At 49.7% G+C, this 11,303-nt stretch overlaps 1 protein-coding gene across 3 annotated transcripts in view; it reads right to left on the reverse strand.

The window, feature by feature from the left end:
• CHRDL2 (chordin like 2) overlaps positions 1-11,247 on the reverse strand; it is a 33,815-nt gene extending 22,568 nt beyond the window's left edge. For all 3 annotated transcript variants that reach the window (XM_008048491.1, XM_008048490.1, XM_008048492.1), the window contains exon 1: positions 11,064-11,247. In XM_008048491.1, coding sequence (XP_008046682.1) covers positions 11,064-11,145 — 82 coding nt within the window. In that variant the 5' untranslated portion in view covers positions 11,146-11,247. The remainder of the gene's footprint in view (positions 1-11,063) is intronic.
• Positions 11,248-11,303: the final 56 nt, after the last annotated feature.

The following is an 11,303-nucleotide window of genomic DNA, read 5'->3' on the forward strand; positions in this document are numbered from 1 at the left end:
CTCCAGTCTGGGCGACAGAGTGAGACTCCAACTCAAAAAAAGAAAAAAAAGAAAAGAAAACTGGTTATTGCTACTACAGTGATTTGTGATTGGCATGTCAATTGATTTTTTGATAATCTGCACATCAGTTGTCAATATGTAGATGAATGCTTCTAAAAGGACGGAAATCATTTGTTCTCTTCAGCGGGCTAGATATCTCTCCCGCAGTCCTGCCGTCCTGAAACCACCTCTCTCTCACCTCCTGTAGCCCATCCACCCATTCCTGCTCCCACCCCCCACCCACGTCCACCCAGTCCCGGGTCAGGCCTCCCGGTCAGGCCTCCCGGTCCAACGCTGCAGTCTTGTGTCTTGCCCCTCAGCCTCTTGCCCTGCCCCCCCCAACCATACGCCCCAAGGGCACCCTGGTGACCTTCACCATCCAGAAGGAATGTTCTAGTTCTTATGGAAAAACTTCCCATTACCTGGAGTTACCTCCCAATCATCTCTTTTCAGGAGGAACTGGGAGGCCCAGCACAAGCCACGTGCCAGCAAAGGTTTCTTAAATGCAATTGAAATATGGAGAAAGGAACCAACATTTGTTGGCTGTCTTCTCAGGGCCAAACTTTTTACAGAAATTACCTAAGTACCTCATTAACACTATTGTTTTGAAAATTAATTTGATAATGCTTACGAAAAGCAGTTCCTCACACTTAGTTGAATGCTATGATTATAATAATTATCCTACCAACCACAAAGACACTGCTTGCAATGTCTCTGTGACTGTTACCATTATTATGAGAAAACGAAGGCTCTGTCTTCTCCCTGCCCCACTGGCCACTATCCCCTGCTCCCTAATTTTTCTCCTTGGTCCCTGTTGGTCTAAAATCTAGAAATTGCCTTCCTCCTTCCCACTTTCTAGATTCAAGCATCTTGGAAACATGGGCTCTCAAACTTCTTGAATCACATTCTCTTAGACTTTTAAACTCAGAATCACAGAACACAGAAAGCAGAATGCTAGCTGGGAAGGAGGGTTCGCACTCAGTGCAGGAATTCCCTCTCAGCACTGGGGACTGGCCCCTGGCACATGCCTCCAGAGAACAGGAGCTCAGGGGCCACTCCTACCCTTTAGCAAGTTTTCTTTAAATCTGAAATCAGCCTCCCTCTGGCTCCTCATCCTTCTCCTGCTGTGCCCTCTTGGGCCTTCCAGGACAAAGATCTGAGGCCATTGTCATTGTCATGATGCCTTCAGTCTGTGCTCTGAGGGCGACTGAGGACCATAAGACACACGGTTTAGTTCCCTCCCCGTTTCCTTCCCAACCCCTCAAAGTTAAGGGGCTATCAAAGTTTTTGGCCCTTACATTCCTCAGCAAGGCAGCAGGGCCCGGCTGGCCCATATCAAGTGAGCTGTGTTTATCTCTCAGCCTCCACTGGCAGAGCGGGTGGGACACAGGCCCAGCTGGGGTGCTGGTAGGAGCCAGCCCAACCCTCCAAGGAGTGAATAATGTCTTTCTTCCTTAGTCCCCTTCCCCCACCAGGGAGGGAGTGATTGCAACACTGCCACCACCTTAAGTCTCAGTCTATGGCTGAAGAAACCCCATCCTACCTTCCTTGGAGCAGCCCTGTAGCCTGGGCCCCTGTGCCAGTTGGCACCCCCTCCACCTCATCGCCTGCTCAGAGCGTGAAGACATAAAAAATGCCTCAGCCAGCACCTAGGCTGGGAGGCCCCTTCCCCCCACCAATAAAGCTGGCAGAGACTGAGCATGTGGGGGGTCTGGCAAGAGGCCTCCTGTGGCCACAATCCCACCCCCCACACCCTTAAAGGTGAGAGGCACAAGGAAGGGTGGCATTGCCTGGAGCTCACTCTTCCTCTAGGGAGGTGAGTGCCCGAGGCCATGCCAAAACCAGGCAGGAGGCCAGGTGGCAGGCCACCTCAGTCCCTGCCGTCTTGGCACTAGCCCCAGGCCTTGGACATGGCTAGTGGAAGGAGCTCAAGCTCCTTAAGCCTGCAAATTCAAAGTGTGATGTTCAGAAAGACTCTTTCTTCCTTTCTCTGAGCCTCAGTTTCCCATTTGCTAAATAAGGAGGAGTGTGAACTATGACCCCCAAAGACTTTCTGCCTTGATAGCTTACGAATCTATGACTTCAACATTCTAAGACTCTACAGTTCCAGGTTTCGAAGATTCAAGATTTGAAAATTCCATATTTCTAAGAACCCACGTTTCATTAGGACACAAGGCTTCTAGAACTGTATGACGTTATGGTTCTAAGATTTTATGATTCCAAGAGTCTGTGATTCTCAAATGTGTTCATGGTTCCATACATCCCAGGCTCTCAGGGGGTCCAAGGTGGATTGAGCTGAGGTTCAGGGAGCCAGTGGGGCCACTCCTCAGTGACATCATGGAGGAGGCACCTCCTTCCCTTCCCATACGCCCCCTTTGGTCCTCTGTGGCCTTCCCACTCCTCGCTGACCCTGCCCTACTTCCTCTCCCAACCCACCTCCCACCCCCCTGTGCCCACGTGTCTCTCCCCATCTCGGAGACCAAAAGTGCCGTCTCTCAGGGACCTTCTGGAGTCAGAAAGACTGTGGTTCAAATCATGGATTTGGCTTTTATTTGCAGCTTGAGTATAGACAAGTTACCCAAACATTTCAGGCCTCTGTTTCCACATCTATTAAATGGAACTAGTAATAATCTCTACCTCTTATGGTTACTGTAGAATTAAGTCAGATAATATACATAATATGCTAAACGCCTGACATAAATTATATGCTCAATTAAATAGTAGGTTAAAAACAAGCAGACAAAAGCCATATCTGGACACTGACCCCACACTTGCATAACAGTCTGTCTCTCATGGTGTTTTTTTGACTCCCAAAACTCTATGCAGCAGTCCCAGGCACCTCTCAGGGCATGACCATCATAGTCCACACTGAGGCCAGATGTCCCGGGCCTCACAAACTCACCAATCCTGTTTCCTTTGGGCCCCTGAACTCTTCTAGGCCCACCCACAAGCCAAATCAGTCTTCCTCGATATCACCTTGTGCCCACAGACCCCTCGCTGGGATACACCAGTGAAAGTGGCTCAAAAGGCTGGAGGAGAGAACAGGAAGGCAGGAGTGAGAGGTAAGAGATCAGTCTGGAGAGAGAGGCAGAGACTCACTGAGGGCAAAGAAAAGTCATAGAAAACTTTAAACTGGGGGAGTCCCATGCAAGGGAACTCTGGTCACAGTAATGGAGAACTGATTGGAGGTGGAGAGACCAGAGAGTGGCTACTGCGGTCATCCTATTTTGAGTGAATGCGACACCTGGACCAAGATGGAAGTGGTGCCAATGGGTAAATTCCTGACTTGAGGAACACTTCGTAGGTACTGTGGGCAGGCTTTGGAATAGACTGGGTAGGATGGGGGTAAAGATGGCGAAGGAGGAGTCAAGGATGGGATTGAGGTTTGGGACCTGAACGCATGGGTGATATGGGCACTTGCCACAAAAGACAGTCAATGCTTTCATCATTAGTACCACAGTAGCCCCCCTTATCCTCGGATTTGGATTCCAAGACCCCCAGTGGATGCCTGAAGCTGCAGATAGTACCAGACCCTATATACTCTATGCATGAATTTCTGTGGCCGTCTTCACAATTTCACAGATAGAAGATTCATTCTTACTCTAGATCTTAGCAAGCTCAGCATATAATTTTTTTCCTTTCCTTATTTAGATGAGAACTTTCACTTTTTTACTTAAAGACAGCACTTTATGTCTTCTCTTTGGCATGTCTGAGTTGCCGATGTGACTACACTCGTGCTTTGGGACCATTACGAGAATAAGGGTTTCTTGAACACAAGCACTGCAATACAGCAATCTGAGCAGTCGATCTGATTACTGGGACAGCTACTCAGTGACTAATAGGCAGGGAGTGTCTACAACATGGACAGGCTTTTTACAAAGGGATGACTCACATCCCAGACAGGATAGAGCAGGATGGCAAGAGATTTCATCATGCTGCTCAGAATGGCATGCAACTTAAAACTCAAGAATTCTTCATTTTTGGAATTTCCCATTTAATATTTTCAGGCTGAGGTGAATCACCAGGAACTGAGACCTTGGAAAGTAAAACTGCAGATAAAGGTGAACTGCTATAGTCATATTACTTCCCATCATTCATTTATTTATTGAGCTTTTTGTAAATCAAATAGTATACTCATCCATGGGCCTGGTGCATGACTTAAATAAGACACAGTGGCCGCCCAGAGGAAGCTCATGGCCTAATGAAGAAGACAGAGAGACATAACCCATAACAGTCTGACAAATACTATGATATGGGTGAGCCTAGGGTCTTTGGGGTGGCGTCTCTGAGAAAATGCCCAAGTTGGATCCTGGAGGATTTAACAAGCTGCAGGAGGGGAAGGACTTCTCAAGCAAAGGCACAGAGGTGGGAGTGGACGTGGTTTACACAGGACACTGAGGTGGCTGTGGTGTGCTGGGTACCATCTCCCCTTCCCACGGGAAACGTTCACCAGGGTAGGCTGCAGGCAAAGCTCTTTACCTGTCTTGGCAGATGACTTGCAGTGATTGAACTTAGTCGATATAATCTGAATTCAGGACAGCAATGTTTACCAGACAGACTCCAAGTGTCACTGTGCCGCCCCCCAGAGACACGGGCTGACTCTGACCTGCTTCTCCAGCAAAATTCTTTGTGATATCCCTGCTTTCAGCCTCAACTCCTCTTGCTGAATTCCTCACTCTTCCACCAGCCCCCCAGGCTCCTTCCCACTTTTGTGCCTGCACACGTGCTGTTTCCTTTAACTGGAAAGTGAGTCCTCATCTCCTGTGTTTGACCAATTCCTTCTCATCCATCCAAAGCCACCCTTGCTTAGATGCCACCCTTTCTTTTTTTTTTTAGATTAGAAAATATAGGTTATTTAGAAAGTAAATTAGAGAAAGACAGAGAGAGAGAAAAAGAGGAGATTCACCTTCCTAAGGTAGGGGAGGGAGCCAAAGCCAAGAAACACGGTAACAGCCATAGGTCGAAGAGCAGAAGGCCACACCAGTCTAGAAAGGCAATGGCCCAGTTGTCACCCTTTCTGTGAAGCTGCCTCAACCTTCCAGCCACTTGCCTCCCTTGCAGAACTGAGTTCAGCCCTCTAGTACATTTTTCATCACAATGGATTAGAAGTACTGATCAAGCTGGGCTTGGTGGCTCAGCCTGTAATCCCGCGCCTTGGGAGGCTGAGGTGAGTGAATTGCCTGAGCCCGCGGGTTCGAGACCCGCCTGGGCAACTTGGTGAGACCTCATCTCTACAATTAAAAAAAAAAAAAAATTAACTGGGTGAGGTAGCGTGCGCCTGTAGTTCCGGCTACTTGGAAGGCTGAGGCGGAAGGATCACCGGAGCCCAGCAGGCCGAGGCTGCGGTGGCCGGGAGTGGCCACCGTACTCCAGTCTGGGCGACAGAGTGACTCCAACTCAAAAAAAAAAAAAGTACTGATCAAGTAGGCTTTTCTTCCTTACTAAGCTGTGTGATTCTTTCTTTCTTTTTTTTTTCTTTTCATTTTTTGAGTTGGGGTCTCACTCTGAAGCTGTCCCAGGCTGGAGGGTAGTGGCATGATCATGGCTCACTGTAGCCTCAACCTTCTGAGTTCAGATGAGCCTTCTGCCTCAGCCTCATGAGTAGCTGGGACTACAGGCGTGTGCCACCACACCTAGTTAGTTTTTTTATTTTTGTAGAGATGAGGTCTCACTATGTTGCCTAGTCTGAATTTGAACTCCTGGGCTCAAGCAGTCCTCTCACCTCAGCCTCCCAAAGTGCTGGGATTACAGGTGTGAATCACCATGCCTAGCTGAGGTGTGAGATTTTTGAGAGCAAGGACTAGATCTCATTAAATTAGCTTTGACCCCCACTTTTTGGCTCCCTACCATCTGAACCCTCAAGCTACCTGCCAAGCTGAATGACACTAAGTACCAAAAGGTTAGGAGACTGGGGCAGCTAAGGGGACAAGCAACTCCATGATCTTCATGTGTTAAGTCAGAGTTTCCAAACTCTCTCCATCCAAGTTCATCCCACAGTCTGACTTGAAAACCTCAAGCTCTGAAAAAAGGCTTGTAGGATGCCAGTTAGGAGTGGGTAATATGGTTGGGAATTCTTCCCCAGTAGGAGGCAGAAAAGACAACCAGAAAGAAGCTTCTGGGCTGAAAAGAAGGCTGGGTAAGACTGTGAAAATGGACAAGGAGTGGCTGGGGTGAGAGGAGAGAGGTCTAACATTGTGGCTGGCCTGTCCCTAGCCCGCAAGAACTCAGGAGACCTGAGTGAGCCAGACTGCTCGGGAATGTGAGAACGTTTACATCTCCTCCCGCACACCCACGCAGCCATACTTTCTCTGTTTATTTATAGTTCCCTCTTCACACAAACAAACTTGCTCCCCCCTGAGACATAAGCTCTACTCTGGGCTCTGGCACCTGATGGGGGAGGCCTCTTAAGGGAATGGAGAGAAACCTCTGCTACTCAGTGGCTACGCTGTGCAACCTAGAGAAAGGCACTGCACTTCTCTGAACCTGACGCCTTGCATCTGGCACATGACAGATGTACAGGACCATAAAAGGGCCTCAAAAGAGAGAATGGGCCAACCGGGAAAGGCAGCTCTGTTACTTGTCAAGGGGCAGGGGGTATGGATGGAATTGTGCACAATCTATTCTGCCTTGGACATACATGCTTAGAGTCATAGAATCTTAGAAAGTTAGGGACTAAGAGATGACGCCCAGTCCCCTCATTTTACAGATGTGGAAACTGAGTCCCAAAGAAGAATCGGGACCTGCCTAAGACTGTTGATTCATGCCATTACAAACTCCAATGCCAGTCTTCAGATCTGGAGAGGATGCTCGTAGGGACACCCATCCCCTAGGAGACAGGACAAGAAGAAATGGCTCTAACTAGCAGACAGAAGGATTCAGATGAAGCATGAGAAAGAACTCAGGAATACAAGGATGGGGCTGAGTCCTTCCCAGAGACAGGGGTCTGCCTGCAGCGGTCTCTGCACTACACCTCCCAGGGACAGCACCCTCAGGCCAGTCCTTTTCTTGGGGAGTGCAAGGGATTCCAGGTCCTTCTCCCAGAGCCTGGCGCCGTGCTCGGCGGATGGGGGAACTTGAGAGGCCAGTCTTGGAACAGGTGCAACAGCTGGAGCGTACACTCAGCTGTCGCCAGGCTCCGGCTCAGCAGCCTGGAAGCTGGTGAGTGAGGCAGAGACCTCTACTGGTGGGAAAGGGGAGGTGCAGAACGGCCTAGTCAGCCGCAGAGAGGGGCTGCCTGGAGCTGAACTTCAGGCTTTCATCCAGGTGCCTGCCACCGCCTCACACCGGGCAGGTGGATAGGGATGCCAATAAGCTGGACAGCAGCGCAGGGTCCCCACTGGTGGGTCTCCCACTACACCCACTGCCCCAGGCCCTCCAGGCACTTTTTCCTGGTGTCTGAGGGTTTGTCAGGGCAGGGGTACCTACACTCTCCCAACTCCCTATTCCAACAGTCAAAGCAGATTCAGAATCAAGACCACATCTCTGGATCTTCGTATCTTAGATTCACAGGCTGTTAAAGCTATAACAGTCCTCAGTGATCATCCATCTGAGTCCAACCCTCTGACTTTACAGGTGGGAAAACAGAGAGGTAGAGAGAGGCAGGGTCCCAGTCAGAATAGGTGGCAGAGCCAGGAGTGGAGCCCTGACTTTTTGATTCCCGGTTTGCCCTCCACACCACATCGTGGGTGCTCACTTTCCCCTGTTTGCTTCTAGGGTCTGGGACTCCATCGCCTGCTTCAGTTCCCGTAAGACACAAAACCTTTGAAGAACAGAGGGACCGATGTTTTTTCTTAGTAACTGAAATCTCTCCTGAGGGCAGCATTGGGTGGAGGGAAGCAGACTCATGCTGGGCACCGAAAAGGAATGGTTAGTCGGGGAAGAGCATGAAGGAGAGGAGCTGAGAAGAATCGGGAACAAGCACTGGAAAGAGTTAGAAAACTATTTAGAGGGGACGAGTGGCTCAGCCTGGTCAGTAAACAGGTCAGGGACCCATCCTGGGTCAGGGGTCTACCTGGGGGTGCAATCAGGGTTGAAACTCAATCTAGGATCTGTTAGGATCAGGGTTCAATCTATGGCTGCAAACAGAGTCAGAGATAGAAAAACTTTTGCTGAAATAGCCTTGTACTTGAACTGAGGTGCAAGTCACTATGGGTGCCCACAGGCCCTTGGTGTTCTGCAGTGCTTGGCCACCTCAGGAGACCAACACTCTATAGTCTTGAGAATTTGGCACCAATTTCAAAAGCACCTAAGATGTCACCAGGAGATTTTTCTTTCTCCCCCACAAAAGGTTTGAGATCTCACTTAAACTAAGATGAGGACCTTCATAAGAGACCTTCAAATACCATCCTGGCAAATGACTACAGGATTGTTTCTAGATTCATAGATGACCAGCACCAGACAAAAATGAAGCTCAGAGAAGTAATTTTTTTTTTTTTACCAATTCACACAGCTAACGAGTGACAAATTAGAAATTCAGGTCCAGATCTGTTTGATTTTTCTTTTAGAGATGAGGTCTTACTATATTGCCTAGACAGGTCTTGAACTCCTGAGCTCAAAGGATCCTCCTGCCTCAGTCTCCCAAGTAGCTGATAGCTGGGACTACAGGTAAAAGCTACAGCTTCCAACTTCTGTTCTTTTCTTTAATAAATTTGCTGTGTGACCTTGAGCAAGTGACCCCTCGTTTTTGGGTTTCAGTTTAACTCTAAAGATAGGTAAACTGATGGGCAGAAGCAGATGATTTTCGAAGGTTCTTCCAGCTCTGACATCGTAGAATCATAACATTCCCCAGTGAATGCCAATCCATCTCACCCTAATGAGTTGGCTTCGTGTCTTTTTCTCACATGTCTGGAGCTCTATATTTACAAGGCTATAGAGGAGATGGAATACTGGCAGGACCTACTGAGAGGTACAGGCCAGGGAGGCATGGAGGAGGAAAGATCAGAGAGGATCAAGTCACCAGGGAGAGTGTGCTGGAAGAAGCGTGACCTAAGTAAGGGCAGGCAAGATACGGGAGGCAGAGTGGAGGGTGAGGGTAGGACATGAGCAGTCCTGCACAACCACCTAGTTCTAGGACATCTTCCCAAGATGCACCAAGGGAAATGGCATCTGGAGAAAAGCCTTGGGGGATAAGAACAAGGTTTCAAGTGAAAGGGAGGCAGGCATGGAAGGCATCCTGTGCAAAGTCTCTTTTAAGAAACAGCAGGCTGGTGTTAGCAGGAAACCCGCAGGGTTCAAGGATGGGGAGGAGGCATTTACTGAGAATTTGGCATTATGCTGGGCACTATGTATGCTGGACATTATAACACATTACCTCCTGTTATCCTCCCAAATGTTCAGTGTCCAGGTTAGTATTTCTCTTAGATGAGGAAATTGAGGTTTAGAGAAGCTGTGACCTATAAAATGTCACCCAAGGCCAGGTGCCGTGGCTCATGCCTGTAATCCTAGCACTTTGGCAGGCCGAATCAAGAGGATTGAGCCCAGGAGTTCAAGACCAGCCTAGGCAACATAGCAAGACCTCATCTCTACCTACCAAAAAAAAAAAGCCAGGTGTAGTGGTGCCTGCCTGTAGTCCCAGGTACTCAGGAAGCTGAGGTGGAAGGATCACTTGAGCCCAGGAGGTCGAAGCTGCAGTGGGCTATGATCGTGCCACTACATTCTTGCCTGGGTGACAGAATGAGATTCTGACTCAAAAAAAAAAAAAAAAAGTCATCCAGCTTATGGGGCAGATCCAGGACTTGAACCCAACATTGAGCTCTTCACACTCCTTATTCCTGAGGATTTCTATGAGTCTCATGCTGCTGGCAAGCCTGCTCACTGAAACAGAATCCAGCACCACCAGCTCCAGAAAGTCACATGCAAAAGAAATGCATGGACAGAGGAGCTGAGCTGTGGGGAGGACTCAGCACCAGGCTGAGAGTTGGGAAACTGGAGTCTTAATCCCAGGTTCTGCCCTGGTAGGACCTGGAGCCAGCTACCACCCACCCCTCTTTGGCCTTGGTGTCTTTATCATGACCTAAGCTCCTTCCTTCTCATTAATAGAATCTTTGGTTTGGTTTCCCATCCTCACGGCATTCAAAGAGATTGGTAGGGGATGGAGAGGGGGTCTACCAGCCTGTTGTGAAGGCAGCGAGGAAACTGAGGCTCAGAGAGATTATATAACTCATTTGAGGGTTGTACTATGTCTAAGAGAAGAGCAGGACTCAGGGAACTGATATTTTTTGAGAGGCTACCATGCACCAGTCTTGTGCTAGCGGCTTTACCTATTTTCTCTTACTTAATCCTATCAACAGTCCTAGGATTTTTTACTTCCCATTTTATAGATTAGGAAACTGAGGGTGAGAGAGGTGCTCTCCGTGACTGCCTCCCACCAGCTGGTACCCAACAGGAAGTGCGATGATGAAGACCCTGATCTATCTCACTGTGCCCTGCTGCCTCCTAGAATCTCACAACGCCAACCGAGGGTCCCTTCCAGACACTGTGGGGCAGAGGAAAACCGTAGCGTTTGAATGAGAGTGTTCTGGCTTTGGATGGCTTACTAGCTCTGTACGATTTAGCGAGTTCCTTCTCCTTGCTCAGCCTGAGTTTTCTCATCTGGAAAATGCAAGTGATGATACCCACCTCATTGCGGTGTTGTGCAGGTTCTGCTAGTTAGCTCTTATTTCTTTCCAAGGGCTCTTTCCAAATGCAAAAGGCTTTCCCTCTTCATCACACTCCTTACCTGTGGCCGACCACACCCGACTCTCTACTGGGAATATTAAGCCTCCCCCACCCTATGTGCCCCCAAAGCACAGTTCCCTGCTGCCCTCAGTCCCCTCATCCTCAGGCCCACAAAACCATCCCCCACAGCTCTGAGCCCGGCCGAGCCCCTCCGGCCCCCCAGCCTCTCCAGTCCACACGGGTCGGCAGAGGAGTCTCCACCCCTCCCGGCACAGGTGCTGCCTGGATGGCTGTCCCGGCAGCCCGGGGTCCAGGCTCCCGCACGGTCCTGCACATTCCAGGGGCCGCATCCCTCCCCTTCTACTTACGGGCTCGGGCGTGGGAGTCCAAGGGGAACCAGAGCAGCGCGAGTCCCAGCAAGCAGGAGAGGACCCTCACCTCGGGAACCATCCTTCCTTCCCCCAGGGCCAGGCCGCCGGGCTGAGTCGGGAGCAGACGGGATGCAGAGGACACTGGGGCACGGGCAGCCCACAGACCCTGCGAGGGCTGCTGCTACAGGGAGCCAGAGAAGAGTCGAGAAGTTGGTGAGAAGCAAGGGGGGTCGGGGG

Source organism: Carlito syrichta, unplaced genomic scaffold, assembly GCF_000164805.1.
Source record: "Carlito syrichta isolate Samal-C Ts95f unplaced genomic scaffold, Tarsius_syrichta-2.0.1 Scaffold123684, whole genome shotgun sequence".
Classification (NCBI taxonomy): domain Eukaryota; kingdom Metazoa; phylum Chordata; class Mammalia; order Primates; family Tarsiidae; genus Carlito; species Carlito syrichta.